Source organism: Salmo salar, chromosome ssa12 (genome assembly GCF_905237065.1).
Source record: "Salmo salar chromosome ssa12, Ssal_v3.1, whole genome shotgun sequence".
Taxonomy (NCBI): Eukaryota; Metazoa; Chordata; class Actinopteri; order Salmoniformes; family Salmonidae; genus Salmo; species Salmo salar.
In genome coordinates, this window is record NC_059453.1 from 88,591,807 (window position 1) to 88,613,838 (window position 22,032).

The 22,032-nt window shown below is 46.8% G+C and overlaps 1 protein-coding gene across 4 annotated transcripts in view; it reads left to right on the forward strand.

Moving 5' to 3' along the window:
* The window catches only part of LOC106566012 (protein kinase C and casein kinase substrate in neurons protein 1), a 32,038-nt gene extending 12,168 nt beyond the window's left edge, over positions 1–19,870 (forward strand). The window contains exons 1-11 of one of the 4 annotated variants that reach the window (XM_045691896.1): positions 2,546–2,847; positions 10,080–10,209; positions 10,998–11,154; positions 11,877–12,112; positions 12,282–12,437; positions 13,507–13,682; positions 13,804–13,924; positions 14,211–14,359; positions 16,236–16,441; positions 16,786–16,845; positions 17,157–19,870. In XM_045691896.1, coding sequence (XP_045547852.1) covers positions 10,150–10,209; positions 10,998–11,154; positions 11,877–12,112; positions 12,282–12,437; positions 13,507–13,682; positions 13,804–13,924; positions 14,211–14,359; positions 16,236–16,441; positions 16,786–16,799 — 1,275 coding nt within the window. In that variant the 5' untranslated portion in view covers positions 2,546–2,847; positions 10,080–10,149 and the 3' untranslated portion in view covers positions 16,800–16,845; positions 17,157–19,870. Of the gene's footprint in view, positions 1–2,544; positions 2,848–7,017; positions 7,277–10,079; positions 10,210–10,997; positions 11,155–11,876; positions 12,113–12,281; positions 12,438–13,506; positions 13,683–13,803; positions 13,925–14,210; positions 14,360–16,235; positions 16,442–16,785; positions 16,846–17,156 lie in introns of those variants that run through there. The other 3 variants (XM_014133782.2, XM_014133781.2, XM_014133780.2) reach the window with 3 other exon arrangements.
* Positions 19,871–22,032: the final 2,162 nt, after the last annotated feature.

The following is a 22,032-nucleotide window of genomic DNA, read 5'->3' on the forward strand; positions in this document are numbered from 1 at the left end:
CCCTCTCTCCTGGCCCCCTCTCTCTCCTGGCCCCCTCTCTCTCCTGGCCCCCTCTCTCCCCTGCCTCCCTCTCTCTCCTGCCTCCCTCTCCCCCACCTCCCTGTCTCCCCTAGCCCCCCTCTCTCCTCTGCCTCCCTCTCTCTCCTCACCCCCTCTCTCTCCTGGCCCCCTCTCTCCCCTGCCTCCCTCTCTCTGCTGGCCCCCCTCTCCCCTGCCTCCCTCTCTCTCCTGGCCCCCTCTCTCTTGTCTTCATCTCTCTCCTGGCCCCCTTTCTCTCCTGGCCCCCTCTCTCTCCTGGCCCCCCCTCTCCCCTGCCTCCCTCTCTCTTCTGGCCCCTTCTCTATTGCCTCCCTCTGCCCTAACTTTTTTTTATCTCATGGCCCCATATCTCCTTCCCTCCTCTCTCTCTCTGACCTTCCTTACTTTCCTGCCTCACTCTTTCTCTCCTTCCCCTCTCTCCCTCTTGCCTCCGTCTTTTTTTCTTAACCCATTTTCTCTCCTGTCCTTTTTCTCTCCATGACAACTGTTCTCCTTAAGACTTCCTACAAATGTGTCAGACGGACAGGAAGGGAGTGCCCTCACTGGCAGCTGGCTAATTATTGATGGCCTTACCTGTCTTTAGGAGGATGTGGCAAAGTTCAGTCTCTCTCTCTCTGTGTGTGTGTGTGTGTGTGTGTGTGTGTTTGTGTGTGTGTGTGTGTGTGTGGTGGTTCGACAACAGGGTGTGCCATCTCCTTCAGGTGCGTAGCTATTCTAGTTGCCTGTAGCCTCTAGCACTGTCCGTCTTGAGTCTGTCTCAAGGGTGGACACAGATTGCTCCGAGTGACCAGATGCATTACTGTTGTTATGTTATTCTAAAAGTAACAATAGAGATCAATACATACTGTCAGAAATATTCACAGACTTGTAGAACATAGGCGACATGACACCATGTAGACTGTTAGCAAAATCAAGGTTCTTTAGAGGACTCCTATACTTAAGCAATAAGGCCCGGGGGGGTGTGGTAAATGGCCAATATACCACGGCTAAGGGCTGTTCTTAGGCACGACGCAAAGCCCTTAGGATATAGCTCTTAGCTGTGGTATATTGGCCATATACAGCAAACCCCCGAGGTGCCTTATTGCTAATATAAACTGGTTACCAATGTAATTACAGCAGTAAAAATACATGTTTTGTCATACCCATGATATATGGTCTGATATACCACGGCTGTCAGCCAATCAGCATTCTGGGATGGAACCACCCACTTTATGATTTGCTGATAATGTGAACAATGTTGTTCAGTTTTCTCTAACCTGATTAGCTAGCTGCTCCTCCACTGAAGTGGAGTGGCAGGTAGCCTAGGGGTTAGAGCGTTGGGCCAGTAACCAAAAGGTTTCTAGATCAAATCCCCTGATTAGCTAGCTGCTCCTCCACTGAAGTGGAGCCGCAGGTAACCTAGTGGCTAGAGCGTTGGACCAGTAACCAAAAGATTTCTAGATCGAATCCCCGAGCTGACGAGGTAAAAATATGTCGTTCTGAACAAGGCAGTTAACCTGCTGTTCCTAGGCCGCCATTGTAAATAAGAATTTGTTCTTAACTGACTTGCCTAGTTAAACAAAAGGTTAAAACAAGATCATTGCAAACAGGTCATTAGTCCCTTGGATAACAAGTTGAGTGACCAATCCATCTGACTAAAAATATTGTCTTTATTCTCCAGAAAAGGTTACATTTATTTAACTTCAGCTGTTCTGTAGAAAACCTCCTGAATGTGTGGGTGGTAGAGGGTGTTGTTCTCTGATACCTTGGATACACACGTTTTGGTAAGCAAATAGATGTCGTAATTCATGTAAATTTGATGTCACCACAATAGGGAAGTGTGTATGGGTTTACTGCACTTTGTTATGCTCTTGGCTTTTCTCTCATGTTCTTATTGTCTCATTGAGCCCCTCTGACCTTTCATGACCCTGGGGCTGGTCTCTCTTTCTCTCTCTCTCTCTGTCTCTCTCTCTCTCCCTCTCCCCTCTCTTTCTCACACTCTCTCTCGCTCTGTCACTCTCTCTCCCCCCTCTCCCTCTGTCTCACTCTCTCTCTGTCTGTCTCTCTCTCACTCTCTGTCTGTCTCTCTCTCCCCTCTCTCTCTCACTCTCTCTCGCTCTGTCTGTCTCTGTCTTCCTCTTTCTATCTCTCTCTCGCTGTCTCCCCCCCCCCTCTCTCTCTGTCTCATTATTCATTTTTCCCTGTGTTGCTTCCAGTGCCAATCTTTTGTTTTGGGGAGTTGGCCAAGCACTCCCATCCCGAGGAGGAATCTGTAGGAAGCAGCTCTGTTTGCTGTCTCCTTCGCTGTTAGTCAACTGTGAGGTCACCTTTAGAGTGACTCATGCTTTGCTCTTATCAATTTAACTTTTTTATCAATTGGACATTGATGGTGTGGCCAGAGAGCTGGGCCACTGCAGCTCCCTTCAGCTGTGTTGAGCTGGGGAGTGAAGTGGGCTGGGCAGAGCATCAGCATAGTTTTCCAGGGAGGGACGGGTCAGGGTATCCTGTCATTGTTGGGAGAGACCCGAGCGATCCAGGGCATTTTAATGGCTGTGTTTTGTTGTAGGAAGGTGTTGTCCGGTTAGTTAGTGTCTTATCTGTTTCGGAGGGCAGCCTGAACTTGGTATTAAAGTACAGAGAGAGGGAGAGGCTGTGTGTGTCACAAGGAGGAGTCTGATGTAAGATGAGGTTATAGATGAAGTGGTTGGACATTGATCCAGGTTTATAGAGTGGGTGGAAAATGCAACAGGAGTTTTGTTGTCTTCCTGGATGTCTCTACAGTCCCTACTGTCTCTACAGCCTTCTGACTGGAAGACGTTGCATAGAAAGGTGAGTGGAACAATGGAACTAAAGCTGGTAAAGACTACACTCAGAAAAAAACTTGGTATCTAGAACCTAAAAGGGTCATTTGTGTGAAAGGTTATACCTGGATTGAAACCAAAAAGTGTTCACCTATCGGGGACAGCCGAAGAACAGTTGTGGAACCCTTTTACATTTTTTTTTTTGACTAACTCCTATACTCAGCTGGCTCACAGTGACGGACTATACCATTCTATTGGTTGACTCACAGTGACTATACAATTTTATTGGTCTGTGCGTATAACCTATTATCACGGGTAGGGTGATCTGCGAGCATATTTGCTGGCTTAGAATATCAGAACCCCAGAACTTATTTGAAAAATCCTGTAAAATCAATTCTAATCAAACCAAATACTGCAATTCATTGTGTATCTTAAGTTTTATCAATTACATTTGGGGTGGCAGGGTAGCCTAGTGGTTAGAGCGTTGGACTAGTAATCAAAAGGTTGCAAGTTCAAATCCCTGACCTGACAAGGTACAAATCTGTCATTCTGCCCCTGAACAAGGCAGTTAACAAGGCTGTCATTGAAAATAAGAATTTGTTCTTGACTGACCTGCCTTTAAAAAAAAAAAAATGCTAAGGTAATGATAGTTGATAAGATGACAGCACTCCTTATTGAGACTGGCAGTGTGTCTGTACTGTATGGTAAATGATATGGGATGAGTTGGAGCTGTGGGACCCTGGTGGAGGCCTCCAGGTGCGTAGAGTTGGTCATTGCTCCTATCTGTTTACACAGTATGACTGAATAATTGATGAGCTCTTCTGTCTCTGTATATAGAGCAGGAATATGATGAGATCATCATCAGGATGCAGCGTCTCTCCTGAATAAAATGAGTGCTGCATATGACCAATGTTGCCTAGATCCTAGTGTAGTGGGATTGTTGGCGTATCAGGGGCAGCAACAGTTGGGTACTGGAGGAACACAGAGAAAGTGTGTGTCTGTTATCTTTGGGTGAGGTTATTTTCGGAGATCTACAAGGTCTGCAAGGGTGCGTTAGGTAGGCCTATTTGAAATAGCTTCCTTCTGTCAGACTGAAAACCTCTTGTTGCTGTCAGTGTAATGATATTTCATGTGTCAGACTTCCCTGGCAGTGCCGCTTTGCTGAACACTGTTTTAGAAGCTGTCAGCAACCTTTGACACAGATGCTGTGTTATTTGAGTATACTGCTCCAGATTTAGATGCAGCCACCAGGTTTTGACAAAGCTAGCACAGTGGTGTTTTCTGTCTTTTGTCTTTCTGTTTGGTTTACACAGTGACATGAATGAATAAATGAATGAATGACGGTACTTCTCTCTCACTCTGTCATTTCTTAGCCAGAGGAGAAACGTTCTGTAGTATGATGCCTTTCCGTTTCTTCATGACCTTAGAGTGTATTCCAAATCAAATCAAAGTTTATTTGTCACGTGCGCCAAATACAACAGGTGTAGACTTTACAGTGAAATGCTTACTTACAGGCTCTAACTAATAGTGCAAAAAAGGTATTAGGTGAACAATAGGTAGGTAAAGAAATAAAAACAACAGTAAAAAGACAGGCTATATACAGTAACGAGGCTATATACAGTAGCGAGGCTACATACAGACACCGGTTAGTCGGGCTAATTGAGGTAGTATGTACATGTAGGTATGGTTAAAGTGACTATGCATATATGATGAACAGAGAGTAGCAGTAGCGTAAAAGAGGGGTTGGCGGGTGGTGGGTGGCGGGACACAATGCAGATAGCCCAGTTAGCCAATGTTACGTTATAAGTTGTTATAAAGCTACAGTATATGAACTAGTCCAATGTGTCAAGAATGGACGACAGCCATTTCAACAGATGACATCATACGGCCATTCACAGTAGCTCTTCAGAAGGACGGTTGGCCAGTCTACACCTGTTTTAAAGTGAAATACAATGCACAAACCACTGGCCTAATGAATATGAATCAGTGTTGAGCCTGCCTGCTCTGGCATGCACTTGTAGCTTATACCATCATTCAGACACAACTGTAACATGTCAGGCAGTCTCAGTGTAACAATGACAAATGATTCACATCTAATCAAACCAGGACATGTTAGAGTTACTGTACAACCACAGACATCATGCCATCATTTGTCAAGCCTGACCGCATGTTTGCATTCATGTTTCGTACTCTGTTGGTTACAGTTGGCTTAAGTTACCTGGAGGATTTAAAAATTCAAATAGGCCTATATTGCTGTGTATTTGGTATGGTCCAGTGGAATTGGGACTTACCTTCAAGGGAAATTACCAAAGCACATAGATTGAGGGAGTGTTTTATGTAAATGTCAGTTGTACGGTGAAATACTCCTTTGAACTTGACATAACAGGAATTCATTCAGTTGTTTTGAAAATAGCTTTTTTTAAGAGAATAGGACTACATTTTTACTTTAAAAGCCCTAAGATAAAGTTATTTATCAGTTTGCAGTTCGGTTGTTTCCTGAATATTTCCTCTACCTGTACTCGGGTGTCTGCAGTCAGAGAGATGTGTAGGCAGCACATTGAGTGTTTATGATGAATAGCTGTGGTGCTGCCATGGGTTCTGTGATATAGAGGACCTGTCCTTTACTGCAGTGGAATTTTACTGTGGCTAGCTGGGAGCTGTAGCTGTGGCCCCCTTATCTTACCACTGCCCTCGTGCGTCCCCCCCTCCCTCCCCTGTCCTGCACTGCTCAGCATCACTCTGTCCAGCGCTCTACCCAGTGACGTTTAATCACCTCTCATCTCCTCTCCTCCTCTCTAGCAACTCGGTCTACACAGGAAAGCACTACTGGTTACATTCACAGGAATGGCATAATATTACACAGGTCTATCAGCTGTTGTAAAAGCATCGTCATGTTACCCTTTGCTCTGGAATGTGCTGCCAGATTTTCCTGGCTACTGATTACCACTCATGTATGACTGTCTCATCATAGCACCGGGTTGCTCTCTTGGCTTCATGAATATTCAAATCAGGGTTTTATTATTGGCTTTCTGTCTGCATGGCAACTCGCAAATCCGCCTCTGAATATTAGATGAGATTGATAATACACTCTATTTTTCTCTTGAAGTGGAGTCAACCTCTTGTGTAATAATAATAATAATAATAATAATAATAATACATGCCATTTCCCTCTATTACCTCAAATCAAATCAAATGTTATTGGTCACATAGACATAGTTAGCAGATGTTAATGCGAATGTAGCTAAATGCTTGTGCTTCTAGTTCCGACAGTGCAGTAAAGTTTAACAAGTAATCTAACAATTCCCCAACAACTACCTAATACACACAAATCTAAAAGGGGTGAATGAAAATATGTACAAATAAATATATGGATGAGCGATGGCCGAGCGGCATAGGAAAGGTGCAATAGATGGTATAAAATACAGTATATACATATGATATGAGTAATGTAAGATATGTAATAAGTGGCATTATTTAAAGTGGTATTGTTTAAAGTGACTAGTGATCCATTTATTAAAGTGGCCAGTGATTGGGTCTCAATTTAGGCAGGCACCAGTCGTAAAGGTCACACCTGTACAATTTACTCTCTCCCTCCATCTTCAATCACCTCTCCTCCTTTCCCTCCTTCCTGTCCACCTTCTAGTCCTGTATTCTCCATGTCTGTCTGATTCTCTGTTTCTTCCTCACTGTGTCTCACTCTCTTCCCTAACTACACATCAGAGGCTCTTCACACTATATTTCCCCACCTCCGTGTTCCCTGTCTCTCCTTAACCCTCACTGTCTCTAGTCCTATCAATCAATGCAATCCTGTGCCCTCATGATGCCATGGTTAGTACACCCCCTCATCACCCCCCCCCCCACCATTCTCCTCATCACACCCCACCCTTCTCCTCATCCCTCCTCCCCCACCCTTCTCCTCATCCCTCATTCCTCCCCCCACCCTTCTCCTCATCCCTCATTCCTCCTCCCCCCACCCTTCTCCTCATCCCTCATTCCTCCTCCCCCCCCTCACACTCATCCCTCATTCCTCCTCCCCCCCACCCTTCTCCTCATCCCTCGTTCCTCCTCCCCCCCCTCACACTCATCCCTCGTTCCTCCTCCCCCTTCTCCCTCTGAGTCTCTTTTCTCTTCCTCCTTGACTGAACCATTCAAGCAAAACACCAGAGGATTATCACTCAGCCATTGAGAAACACACACACACACACACACACTGAACACTCACACGCTTTCACTCAACACGTTGCCTGGCCAGAAGTGTCTGTGCTCTTGGATAAGATAGTGCCTATGTTTGTTGACGGTGTATGATGTGATGATGCGAGAGCTCAGCTGAACTCAGCTGAACTAAAGCAAAGGGGCGGGAGGAGAGAAGAGTGAGAGGAGAGGAGTGGAGCCCACGTGCCTCAGAGCTGTATCTGTAGCTAGCCGTCGTGTCTCACTCTGCTAATGGAGGACTGGGGGTAAGGCTTTTGTTGTTAGAACGGAGCGGAGGGAGGTAGTCTGCCTGCGTCCTCCCTCTTTTTGGGTGCATTCATTTGCGGTCCTTTGTCTTGGCTATAGCCTAGAGTGGTTTCTCACTGGTTGATGTGCTGGTGTGTTTGAGGTTGAGGTGTCTATGTGTGTGTGTGTGTGTGTGTGTGTGTGTGTATATCTGGTTATGTGTGTTGAGATGGAGAGCCCTAATGAAATATGTGTGTTGTGATCTTCTTCATAGTGTTGCTGGGGTATGTAGAGGAGAAAAAGGGTACTTCATGTTCCTTTCCATGGTGATTTTGATGAGACAGCAAGAATGGTTTGTTACTGCTTTTGTCACCTTAGGTGTGTTAGAGTTCAACTGGACTGACTACATGTGTTCTTTTGTGTAAAACACTAGTAGGCCTAAATACATTAGAATTTTGATAAATTTCAAGTATTGATTTCTGTACATATTACAATGATTTAGGACAGGAAGAATTTAGAAATATGCTGTCTGCCAGAAAGATAGTAACGGGTGAAGAGGTGTGGGGTGGTGTTTGTGTGTATACACTACCATCTAGCCTTGTTCCCAGACAGGACTGTCCTACACTAGAACAAAAGCCTCCTCTTGATGGATTAACCAACTGTGGTGCACACCCAGCTCTCACACATTCCCCATGCAGCCGAAGCCCTTTTTGTATTTCAACCAAAGCCGTTCTGCTCACGTTTTGTCTGGAAAGAAACTGCATTTTGAAGTCTGTATTGCTCTCTTTCTCTCTCTCTCTCTCTCGTTTTCCCTCTCTCCTTCTCCCCATTGTCAAAAGTATTTTCCAGCCATTAGTTTAGGACGGCTGAGGTGACCCAAATACCCATGCAGTGCCCCCCCCCCCCACCCACCCCCACTCTAAAGCAGAGCCCTCTATTGTCTCTCCCAGGCAGCGTCACTGGGCCTTCGCCCTCGGGAATGGCTTAAAATATTTGTATTTTAATTTTGCCCTTATTTTACCATGTAAGTTGACTGAGAACACATTCTCATTTACAGCAACGACCTGGGGAATAGTCGTTGCTGTAAATGCGACATACAGGTCTTGGTTTGGTGAAGATGTGTTATTGTTACTGGGCTCGCAAGGGGTGCACTGCATCTCAGTGCAAGAGGTGTCACTGCAGTCCCTGGTTCAAATCCAGGCTGCATCACATCCGGCTGTGATTGGGAGTCCCATTGGGCGGCGCACAATTGGCCCAGCATCGTCCGGGTTTGGCCGGGGTAGGCCGTCATTGTAAATAACAATTTGTTCTTAACTGACTTGCCTAGTTAAATAAAAGGTTACATTTTAACAAATGAAAATACATTGTTATTGTTGGTAGCAGACTGCTACTGCATGGCTGATGAGGGGTTGCTGTATCGGATGTGAAAGAGACATCCAGTCGTTCTTGGAGTACAATCTGGAAGTTGTAGGCTCTACTGCCATAGGCATTACAGAATATGATATTTGCCTTGATTAAGGACTCAACCAGCAAGCCGGTGGTCTCGCTAGCCACAACACCATTAGTGGAAACCATTCTCCATACTAGCATGTTACCCTTTCTACTCAGCGCTGTGTTAATATTAGAGACAATAATGTTCACGTTTGAGCATGGATAGACTGTTATTTTGTTCTGAGACAAATCATTCCTCATGGAGTCTGAGGTGTTTTTTAATGGCAGCCCTCAGCTCACATGCTGCGTAAACAACAGGGAAATCCTTACTTACGGGCCGTTTCCAACAATGCAGAGAGAAAAACAGAACAAATATAGAAAGATAATAACACAAGAAATAAATCCACAATCAGTAACGATAACTTGGGGTACCAGGACCAGAACAGGAGGGCTTCTGTACCAGGACCAGAACAGAGGGAGGACTGCGGAACCAGGACCAGAATAGAGGGAGAGCTGTTGTACCAGGACCAGAATGGAGGGAGGGCTGTTGTACCAGGACCAGAACAGAGGGAGGGCTGTTGTACCAGAACCAGAATAGAGGGAGAGCTGTTGTACCAGGACCAGAATGGAGGGAGGGCTGCTGAACCAGGACCAGAACAGAGGGAGGACTGTTGTACCAGGACCAGAATGGAGGGAGGGCTGCAGTACCAGGACCAGAACAGAGGGAGGACTGTTGTACCAGGACCAGAACAGAGGGAGGACTGTTGTACCAGGACCAGAACAGAGGGAGGACTGTTGTACCAGGACCAGAACAGAGGGAGGACTGTTGTACCAGGACCAGAACAGAGGGAGGACTGTTGTACCAGGACCAGAACAGAGGGAGGGCTGTTGTACCAGGACCAGAACGGAGGGAAGGTTGTTGTACCAGGACCAGAATGGAGTGAGGGCTGTTGTACCAGAACGGAGGGAGGGCTGCTGTACCAGGACCAGAACAGAGGGAGGGCTGTTGTACCAGAACGGAGGGAGGGCTGCTGAACCAGGAACAGAATGTAGGGAGGGCTGTTGTACCAGGACCAGAACGGAGGGAGTGCTGTTGTACCAGAACGTAGGGAGGGCTGTTGTACCAGGAACAGAACAGAGGGAGGGCTGTAGCTTCTGCTGCTCTTCAATCATCAGTTGTCTCACATCTGTTTGGGCTGAATGACATTTGATGGCATTATGAATTAAAGGGAACTAATGTTTACACGGCTTAAGGACAACTTTAATAGTTTGTTTTCAATTCCCACAACAAATGTCTGAAATGGCCTTTTGCTGTATTTTTTGTAGTTTGGATGAAAGCAACTGACCACATTGTATTGCTATTATTAATTATTCTCTTTCTTCTCCCCTCAGTGCCTGAAGACCAAGAATCTGCTGCAGACTCCCAAAACCTCCTCACGTCCTCTCTGCCAAATCTAGGATCATGTCGGGCGCCTATGACGAGTCGGCCAGCCAGGAGGATGCCACAGACAGCTTCTGGGAGGTGAGAACAGACCATACCTGTTTGGAGATATATTAATATGTAGTCAGACATGCATCCCTTTCAGTGGAACTGGGATTTGAACCAGCAATTCCAGGTGTCCACACTTTGCTGGCACTGCGTCACCCTCTTTTGGCTTTGCAGCAGAGCTGGCAGCATAACAGGCCGCTGACTAGGGCTACTGATGTGGAGGGATTGTGTGTGTGTGCCTCAGATGGAGCGATAGCCTGCTCCTCCACATCCCCCAGGACCAAGCTCTGCTCTATGGGGGATCTGTCTTTCTGACTCTGTAATTGACTCCTGGACCACCTGAAGGCACCTCAGACTCTGGGCTCCTTTAAAAATGGCCTAAAACCTTTAGGAAGGCTTTCTGTTAGATATAGAGTAGCTGTGTTCCTTGTTGTCCTTTCCCCTTGTCAGCTGTGTACTTTGTGTCAGTCTCCATGTCTAGCTCTGTCCTTTTCTGTCTATGTCTCTTGTTTTAATTTATTTTATTGCACCTCACTGTAGCACTTTGAGACAGTTTTTCAATGAAAAGCAAGTTATAAATTCAATGTATTATTGTTATTTTTCTTATTTTAGCACCACTAGCCCCTACCATCCCGTATACTCTTGCTCTTCCCAGGCATCACGTCCCGTCCTGCAGGCTAGGGGGGAGTCCCTCTTAAGGTGGCACGACAATGATCACTCAATAGGGAGACACTGACACCATTGTTCGTGGAACGCCACATTCATAAGGTGGAATGTTTTGAATGTAATTGAAATGCCTCTCATTCTGGTACCTATGAAAGGTGGGAAACTATAAGCGTGCTGTGAAGCGGATTGATGATGGCCACCGGCTCTGCAATGACCTGATGAACTGTATACAAGAGCGAGCCAAAATCGAGAAGGCCTACAGCCAGCAGCTGACCGACTGGTCTAAGAGATGGAGACAGCTGGTGGATAAAGGTACGAGGGGAGAATGGGAGACACCCAGCAGCTCACAGTGGATTGGAAGAGTTATATTGCCATCTGTAGGAGCATGCTTTTAAAAAATAATAAACCCTTTCTAGTTTTGTCATGGAGTACAGTGAATGCAATGTGCAGGATATTCATTGAGTCATAGAGTAATACTTCCATCTGTTTCTCAAAATGCTAATGGACCTCCCCCTTCTCCCTATAACCCTGGCCCTCTTCTCCCTCTCCCTATAACCCTCTTCTCCTTCTCCCTCTAACCCTGACCCTCTTCTCCTTCTCCTTCTAACTCTGACCCTGACCCTCTTCTCCTTCTCCCTCTAACCCGGACCCTCTTCTCCCTCTAACCCTGACCCTCTTCTCCTTCTAAACCTGACCCTCTTCTCCTTCTAAACCTGACCCTCTTCTCCTTCTCCTTCTCCCTCTTTACTCTGACCCTCTTCTCCTTCTCCCTCTAACTCTGACCCTGACCCTCTTCTCCTTCTCCCTCTAACCCTGACCCTCTTTTCCTTCTCACCCTGACCCTGACCCTTTTCTCCCTCTCCCTCTAACCCTGACCCTCTTCTCCTTCTCCCTCTAACCCTGACCCTCTTCTCCTTCTCCCTCTCCCTCTAACCCTGGCCCTCTTCTCCTCCTTCTCCCTATAACCCTGACCCTCTTCTCCTTCTCCCTCTCCGTCTAACTCTGACCCTGTTCTCCTTCTCCCTCTCCCTCAGGGCCCCAGTACGGCAGTGTGGAGAGGGCCTGGGTGGCAATGATGACCGAGGCTGAGAAGGTGAGTGAGCTGCACCAGGATGTGAAGAACGGACTGCTCAACAATGACTTTGAGAAGGTGAAGAACTGGCAGAAGGACTCCTACCACAAGCAGATGATGGGAGGCTTCAAGGAAACCAAAGAGGCAGAGGAGGGCTTCAAGAAGGCCCAGAAACCATGGGCCAAGAAGCTCAAGGAGGTGAGGGGCAACCACCTGAACTACTGTACACTTGAGCATTGCCGTAGAGATCCAGACCAAATCAGAACATGCACCACGCTCTGCTATAACCTTGAAGTAGTTTGCATTCAAATGATACCTCCAAAAGTGTAAATATCCTTCAAAAATATACCATATCTTCTCTCCTCAGCTTGAGACTGCCAAGAAGACGTACCACCTGGCGTGTAAGGAGGAGAAGGTGGCATCCAGCAGAGAGGCCAACAGCAAGGCAGACACCTCAGTCACAGCCGACCAGCAGAAGAAGCTCCTGGACAAGGTGGACAAGTGCAAACAGGACTCTCAGAAAGTGAGCTATCCAGACCCCTGCTCCCCAGACCCCTACTGTCCAGACCCCTACTGCCCAGACCCCTACTGTCCAGACCCCTACTCCCCAGACCCCTACGCCCCAGGCCCCTACTGTCCAGACCCCTACTGTCCAGGCCCCTACTCCCCAGGCCCCTACTGTCCAGACCCCTACGCCCCAGACCCCTACTGTCCAGGCCCCTACTCCCCAGACCCCTACTCCCCAGGCCTCTACTGTCCAGGCCCCTACTGTCCAGGCCCCTACTGTCCAGTCCTCTACTGTCCAGACCCCTACTGTCCAGACCCCTACTGTCCAGGCCCCTACGCCCCAGGCCCCTACTGTCCAGACCCCTACTGTCCAGGCCCCTACTGTCCAGACCCCTACTGTCCAGACCCCTACTGTCCAGGCCCCTACTCCCCAGACCCCTACTCCCCAGACCCCTACTGCCCAGACCCTCCACTGCTCACCCGCCACAGCTCACCCTACTCTTCCTATGCTGGACATTTCTGCCAAGTTGTAAATAGCTCTCTAAGGTATGCAATGACTGATGACTGACATAAGTGTGTGGGGGGGGGGGCTCCATGCCGACCCAGGGGGCACGCCCCACAGTTTGGGAACCACTGGTAAAGTGGACTTTACTCTGCTGAGCCCACTGGGATGATGTCACAGCCTTGCTTCCCCTTGACCCACTCAAACCATTACACATGTTCAATAATACTGTCTTACAACTACTGAGAGGACCACTAATTATCATTCATCCTTGGTCAACATGAATCACCACCACTTCTCAGTAACCCCAAGCTCGTAAAGACCTTGCTATGCAGAAGCTAAAACATGTAAGAAAGAAGAAAAATAAAAGTCACTGTTAAGGTGTAAAATGTTGACATTAAAATAAACATTCTGAAAGGGCTCTGAAACATTAAAACACATTCTGATAGGGCTCTGAAACATAAAAAATGTGAACCCGCTTTGCGGGGGTCAACAGCGCCTCAGCTCTGAACTGTACAGCCTGTGTGGTTGTTTATCCCTGACATGTTATTAACATACTCTCTGTCTGATCTTCACCATGCAGGCTAAGGAGAAGTATGAGAAGGCTCTGGATGAGCTGAGGAAGTGTACGCCCCAGTACATGGAGAACATGGAGACAGTGTTTGACACGTGTCAGCAGTTTGAGGATAAGAGACTGAGCTTCCTCAGGGAGGTGCTGTTGGACATCAAACGACACCTCAACCTCACCGAGAACCAAAGGTAGGTCCATACCCACACACACCTTGGCCCACCACCTGGGCACCACCATAATGATACACTGAGTCAAGATGAATGTGTCAGAACAGAGGTGTAACTTCTCTCTATCTCTATCCGTCTTCAGTTACGCCACAGTGTACAGAGACCTGGAACGCACCATCACCTCTGCCAGTGCACAAGATGACCTGAAGTGGTTCAGCAACAACCACGGCCCTGGTATGCACATGAACTGGCCCCAGTTTGAGGTACACAACCACTTCTTCCCAGTTAGCCTTACAATGCATGTGTTTAATTGATCGTTTTCAACTCATGGAATTAATTTCAATTCACTTCCTCCATTGACTGAATGGGAAAAACTAGGAATTGACTTGTAACTGTGGCTTGCTCCCCGTCTTCCTTCCTTCCTTCCTTCCTTCCTTCCTTCCTTCCTTCCTTCCTTCCTTCCTTCCTTCCTTCCTTCCTTCCTTCCTTCCTTCCTTCCTTCCTTCCTTCCTTCCTTCCTTCCTTCCTTCCTTCCTTCCTTCCTTCCAGGAGTACAATCCAGAGCTCACTCACATGATCAGCAAACGAGAGAAGTCGAAGAAAGGGGCAGACGGTATAATGCTGACTAGCGTGACAGCAGCACCGAACCATGTGGCAGCACCGGACCATGTGGCAGCACCGGCTGGAGACAGGGGCAGGTTGGTCTCACAGACAGGGGCAGGTTGGTCTCACAGACAGGGGCAGGTTGGTCTCACAGACAGGGGCAGGTTGGTCTCACAGACAGGGGCAGGTTGGTCTCACAGACAGTGCAGGTTGGCCTCACAGACAGGGGCAGGTTGGCCTCACAGACAGGGGCAGGTTGGCCTCACAGACAGGGGCAGGTTGGTCTCACAGACAGGGGCAGGTTGGTCTCACAGACAGGGGCAGGTTGGTCTCACAGACAGGGGCAGGTTGGTCTCACAGACGGGCAGGTTGGTCTCACAGACAGGGGCAGGTTGGTCTCACAGACAGGGGCAGGTTGGTCTCACAGATAGGGGCAGGTTGGCCTCACAGACAGGGGCAGGTTGGCCTCACAGACAGGGGCAGGTTGGTCTCACAGACAGGGGCAGGTTGGTCTCACAGACAGACAGGGGCAGGTTGGTCTCACAGACAGGGGCAGGTTGGTCTCACAGACAGGGGCAGGTTGGTCTCACAGACAGGGGCAGGTTGGTCTCACAGACAGGGGCAGGTTGGTCTCACAGACAGGGGCAGGTTGGTCTCACAGACAGGGGCAGGTTGGTCTCACAGACAGGGGCAGGTTGGTCTCACAGACAGGGCAGGTTGGCCTCACAGACAGGGGCAGGTTGGCCTCACAGACAGGGGCAGGTTGGCCTCACAGACAGGGGCAGGTTGGTCTCACAGACAGGGGCAGGTTGGTCTCACAGACAGGGGCAGGTTGGCCTCACAGACAGGGGCAGGTTGGCCTCACAGACAGGGGCAGGTTGGTCTCTCTACCACCACGGTTACCTTCTGTAGTAGAACAAACATGCCTTTCTAACATGTAGAGTCACTGTGAGTGTCGTCACAGAGACCATTTTCATGTTTTATCAATACTAACAGCAGAATGTATCTATTTTTACGATGTCAGGGGTGTAATAGGCATTGTGCAATAGTAAGTAAGTAAGTAAGCCTTGTCCGATGTGTAGTGTGGAAGAGGTTAAATAGTAAGTAAGCCTTGTCCGATGTGTAGTGTGTAAGGTGTTAAATAGTAAGTAAGCCTTGTCCGATGTGTAGTGTGTAAGGGGTTAAATAGTAAGTAAGCCTTGTCCGATGTGTGGTGTGTAAGGGGTTAAATAGTAAATATGCCTTGTCCGAGCCAGAACAGCCCATAGGTGCAATAGGCAATGTATGAATTCTGTGTATGAGATGTTATATCTGTTTTCATACAGATGACATCAGTTGTTTGCTCAATACTATTTCCTCTTGTATTGGGGGCTAGAACGTTTATCTTATCTAATGTCCCGGAGGTGGCAGCAAGGATTCATGTTGATATAAAGTTAACAGTTCATAAATACGAAGCATGCGATGTTATTGCAAACTACAGTATCAATATGATGTCGATTAGGGCAGCCCCCCGCACCTCTCTGATGGGGTTAAATGCAGAATATTTAGGTTGAGTGCATTCAGTTGTTCAACTGACCAGGTATCCCCTTTCCCTTTCCAATAACTTGTTGTGAAATGTCACAGTTGTGTTTGGTAATATCTCCACAAAGGCTGTTTAGTGGCCAGAAGATGATGTCACCCAGTTGTTTTAGTATTATTATGTTATTATAGCAGAACAGAGAAGTGGGGCATATTCTGTTGCATGTTTTCTCGTGCTGGGTTGACATGAATAAAGAGATCAGCTCATAAAAGTGAAACATCCAGTTTTTGTCTCCAATTCACTCAGCCATTTCTCCTCTGTGCTGGTCACATGACAACCATGTTGATGGATAGTGTTCCTAGTTACTGGAGGAAGCTTGTGGTGAAACTGTTCTGCAACCGAACAATGATGATGATGATGGTCTATGATGTTGAAACATCTCCTGTCCACAGTGTGAGCAGCTCTGATAAGAACCAGGCCTACTCCTCCCAGGACCAGTCGGCAGAGTGGTCAGACGATGAGCAGGCCGCGCCAAACTCCGGCTCAGACACCAATGAGGGTGGGGCCAACCCCTTTGAGGAGTCAGCGAAGGGTGTACGGGTGAGGGCGCTGTACGACTACGACGGGCAGGAACAGGACGAACTCACCTTTAAAGCAGGTGAGCATCCCAACGAGAACTAACAACTCTATTTGGTTGTGATTCTGTGTTTGTCATGTGTCTTTTGAAAATGTTATGCCAAAAAATCTATTTCCCATTTGGGACAATAACGTTACTAATACTGCTACTACAACTACTACTACTACTTGTGAACCTTTTAGAAACGGAATCTGTTGATTGGGTACCACAAGAAAGACACTAAATTGTGCACTGAACTTTTCAATTATATTTGTTTTGATATATATGATTTAAAATCAATCATCTAACTAACTCGCAGTAGGATAAAAGGTTTCCAAACATAAAAATCAGTTTTTTTGTCTCATTACCTTTTTCATCCCAAAAAGAAAACAAACAATAGCAACACCCACGGCCCTGGCATGCATATGAACTGGCATCAGTTTGAGGTACAGTTTGCAAAAAGTTAACATACACACCTCAAATTTAACCCAGATTTCAACCAAAAATCAACAACAGAGTTTCAAGGTTTGGTTGATTTCAAATTGAATTCATGTTTGTTGATAACTCAATCAAATATCAATCAAAATTGTATGTCGATCTGATGTCTCCCTCTCTCCTTCCCTCTCCCTCTCTCTCTCCATCTCTCGCTCTCTCTATCCCTCCCGCTCTCTCTCCCTCGCTCTCTCTCTCTCCCTCGCTCTCTCCCTCGCTCTGTCTCTCCCTCGCTCTCCATCTCTCGCTCCGTCCTTTCTCACAGGAGACGAGCTAACTAAACTAGAAGACGAGGATGAGCAGGGCTGGTGTAAAGGCCTGTTGGACAGTGGCAAGTTGGGTTTATATCCTGCTAATTACGTAGAGCCCATCTAGTTGGGTTTATATCCTGCTAATTACGTAGAGCCCATTTTGTTGGGCTTATATCCTGCTAATTACGTAGAGCCCATCTAGTTGCTTGGGTCACCCAGACTGAACCGTCCAATCATACTGCACATTGCCAGAGACTTCAAAGCAACGCTTCCCTGTTCCCCCTCTCTGCCTGACCAACCAACACACTGACTGAGCAGTCTTTATTTAAACACTCCCCTAGGACCCACATCAGAGAAACACAGCACCAACATAATCAACACATATCAGCTACAACACTGGGATTGTTACCACAGTCAAACCATGGCAGTATGTGTGTACCAACAACACCACAACTCCTACGAGCGCAGGAAACATATTCTGCCGTGTTCTATTCCAATGTTGTGCTGTGATTATGTTGACATTTTCCTGGCAGTATGTAAGTATGTTCCCTCGTAACACTAGTGATATGGCATAGTCAATGGTGCCTGCATAGCCAGAATAAGCTACGCACTGTGCATTGTAAATATTAGCATTTTTTTTTTTTGCAATCTGGATGCTATGCGAAACTGTACAGTCCTGTTTTTTTTTTTTTTGCATCTGTCATTCCATGTAAGGTTTTAAATATGCTGTACAGTACAACAGATTCTCACTGTTTTTCTATCTTTTCTATGTGAGTTGCTCCTGTTTTGAGTGTTATGCAGTGTTTGGTGTTTTCCCCCTGAAGTCCCCCTGAGCAACAGCAGCAGCATGTCCTACTGGATCACAATAATGACATTTAGCTGCAAGATCCTTGACAAATCACTGTCGAGCGGAGCAGAGCAGTACTACACTGTTGAGCCTTGTTCAGTAAAACGGTATACAACAGTGTTTCTCTACCCACCGTTGTACCAGGGACTGGTAAGATATGGTTCCTTGGATGACTGTTTATGTTGAAAACCTGCTCTCAAGATCAGATGAAATCGGTGTCAGTCAGATAACCATCTGATGGACCACTCAGCAATGTCCCAGGGACCGGTGCCCGCCGGACCATGGATCCTGGGAATGAGAAACACTGGTATAGAATACATGCTTTCCCCAAGGCAGCATTGAGTGTACTTGTAGTACCTCTGACCATGTCCCTCATGTGTCTGTAATTTCCTGACCCCACTGCTTTCTGGACTCATCACTTCTAGTACCTCTGACCATGTGTTGGGTTTAGGTGTGAGAGCATGTGAACAACACCCCCTTCCTTTTTTCTGGCTACATGTTTACAGCAGTGGCTTTTTCGAAGGGTCAGGGTTCAAACATTAATTAGCCTACGTGGGCCTCCACAAAGGTTCAGCACAAATACAAAATTGATCCAACACCACCCTACTCCATCAATGGTGAAACGGGAATAGGCTTGTCATCATAAATGGACTGTCGGTGACCAAATTAAAGGAGACAAAGACATTTGGGAATATGAGCGAATTCTGGGAATTTGCTGTATGGATGATCACATTTACAGTAACAACCCAACGAGAGCACCACTTCCCCATGGGAGATACTAGATCCTGTCTCCTCTGGCTCAACACTGTAACCATAACAACTGTTTTTGTTGCCATGGCTTCAGTTTATTATACGACTTCTATGTCCTGTCTTTTTTATGAATGTCACCTTTACTGTGTCCCAGCTGTCTCCACCTTGCTATCTCTTATCTAACAGTCATTGCATGCTCGATCACCATAAATAAGCATTGAATTCTACTGTGAGATTACTGTACAAATTGACCAAACTTTGTTTATGTTTTTATCCTGTCAGTTGAATCCTAAACATAATCTTATGAAATCTGATGCCAATGATTTTGGTCACTTAACTGGCAAAATTTAGACAAATCAGTATATTCAATGTTTTTTAACATCTCCAAATAATTGGGAGAATTTGAATCTATACAACACACAATCCTGTTAAATCTTAATCCTTGTATTTTGAGCTAGTGAATCAAACAGAATCTTCAGCAGAGATTATACTTGTAATATGTATGACTGTTATATGACACAGCTGTAGTGTTTGTTTCCTTAGCAACCCTGGGAGGTAGTGAAGGCTATAATACCCTGACTGCTCTCTCAACACAAGAGGTGTGTACTCTTACTGACATGGGGACAAAGAGCTACAGTACAAAGTGCACTGCAAAAAAAGGCAGAAAGCGGAGCCTCCACTGAAATATTGATGAGGAAACTGAATTTTCTGCTGCTAGAAGTTTATTCTGGAGATCTGGGATATATGGCTGTCGGGGGAAATTTTGGGACTGCACACATCCGATTGTGGGATAAAACACTTTAACCATCAGCTCTCAAAATGAGTGTTGTGGCAGCGCAAGCTCTGAAACGCAAGCCTAGCTAACTCCGTGAATGCTTTACCTGAGCCACCACTCATACTCACAACACACACTCTAACAGGGAGAGAAAGAGAGCATGCATATTTAACGATGCATTTACCTTGTATTTTACCTCATTTTGCGTACTGTATGTAGGGGAACCAGTGGTCGGACATGTGGGAAAGCCCTAGTGGTCTAGAAGTCTGTCTGTTTAGAATAATAGCTATTTACTCTACCAACTGTAGTGCCCGTTCATCTGCATACAACAAAATAAAATGCTTCATCAAAACATTGATATGACTATTGTGATGATGAGAGGTACATGCATTCTGTGGATAGAGGGGTGGTATACATCTATAAAAAAATGTTTCCCCGGTGCTGGATCCAAGAGGATAACGTAAAACAAAAAAGTAAATCTGCACCCTGGTATGATGCTCCAAAAATATGCACTCTGTGGACATGTAAACGTACACTCTTAGAAAAAAAGGTTATGCGGTTGTCCCCATAGGTGAACCCTTTTTGGTTCCATGTAGAACCCTTTTGGGTTCCAGTTAGAACTGTTTTGGAAAGGGTTCTACATGGAAACCCCAAATATTCTACCCGGAACCAAAAGTTTCTTCAAAGGGTTATTCTATGGGGACAGTCGAAGAACCGTTTTTGGTTCTAGATGGCAATTTTTTTCTAAGAGTGTAGTGTCCATTTAAGTATACTCTAGACCCGGGGTATTCAACGCCTACCCTACTAGGTCCGGAGCCTGCTGGTTTTGTGTTCTACCTGATAATTAAATGCACACATCTGGTATCCCAGGTCTAAATCAGTCCCTAATTAGAGGGGGACAATGAAAAAAATGCAGTGGAACTGGCTTCAGGTCCCGAGTTGAGTTTGAGGGCTCTAGTCTATGTGGAGGACCCCATTTAATATGGAACCGGCGTTAAAACACTTTACTTAAAGCCTGGAGATATAGCACTCTACAGCTTATCATTGTCATATATGAGCCTTTATAACGTCTTATGACAAGTCTAATCATTGTTATACCTGCAGGTAGTAAGTAAAGTGTTACCCAACTCACCACTAGAGGTCATCAGTAAACTTCAGCTCCTACCAGAGTATGTGAGTCGTGCGGACCTGGAACCGGAGCTTGTCAAGATTGGAACTTGGAGCAAGATTCCCAAAAGCTGGAGCTTCGGCCTTCTCGCACACTCCAATTTCGCTCCAGTAGCGCTCACTCCACGAGATCAGGGCATGCCCGCTCCAGCATGCATTTGTAGTCTACTAGTATGCTGCTAATAGTCCCTTGCTTTAGCTACTGTCATGGAATTCGCTAAATGTTTTCATAAAAAAAAAAAAAAACGATAAAAAGCACAGGTGCCAAATCAAGGTGACTTACAAATATGAGGACCAAGAGCAAGAGAGGGAGTGTGGTGATGTAGTGGCCACTGTTATGTGTAAAGCTTGGATACCACCTGCTGGTATGGTACTAAACTGTTAGGTTATAGACCGGATGCCATTGTTCTACCCGCGGGATATGGCAGTTGTTACACGCTGGCTACATGAAACATCCACAACTAAAGAATCACTGTGGAATCTGAAAAGATGGTGATGGTGTACGTACTACTGTCACGATTCCTACCGAAGGTAGCTCCCCTTCCTGCTCGGGTGGTGCTCGGCGGTCGTCGTCACTGGCCTACTAGCTGCCACTGATTCCTTTCCCCCTTTCTGTCTCACCTGTTTTGCTGATTAGTTGGGTTATTTTAGCCAGTAGGCCCGCCTGCTCTATGTGCGGGATTGTTTGTGTGTGGCTACTATGCACGCTTGAGTTTTTTGTGTGTTCGGTCGTGGGCTTTTCTCCGGACTGTTTCAGTCCCCAGTGTTTGGGGCATTTGTTTTGTGTGCCTATTAAAGCACTACCCGGTACTCTCTGCTTCCTGCGCCTGACTTCGCACCCACTACACCCAGAGCCTTACAGAATCCTGTACCTTCTGAATGGAGTCAGCAGGAGCAGCTGCCACCCCCTCCCTCGATGGAGGAACGCGTCCTCCATCATACTACCATTCTCCATCGGATAGGATCAGCGATGGATCAGATGATGGAGAGAATGGACCGATGGGAGAGGAGTGGTCTCCTCTCTCCACCGCCGGTTCCTCCAACGAATCCACCTCCTCCTCCCACTGTGTCCGGCTCCGGCGCGCTTTGTCTTGCCCTCCCGAGGGAGTACGACGGAGCGGCGGCTGGGTGCCAGGGGTTTCTGCTCCAGCTCGAGCTGTACCTGGCTACCGTGAGACCTACTCCCTCGGGGGAGGAGAGTGTGAGTGTCCTCGTCTCCTGCCTGATGGGTCGAGCTCTGGAGTGGGCCAACGTGGTCTGGAATGGCCCAGACTCGGCAAGGGATCATTATCCAGAGTTCACCCGCCGCTTTCGGGCCATATTCGACCACCCTCCGGAGGGCCGAGCGGCG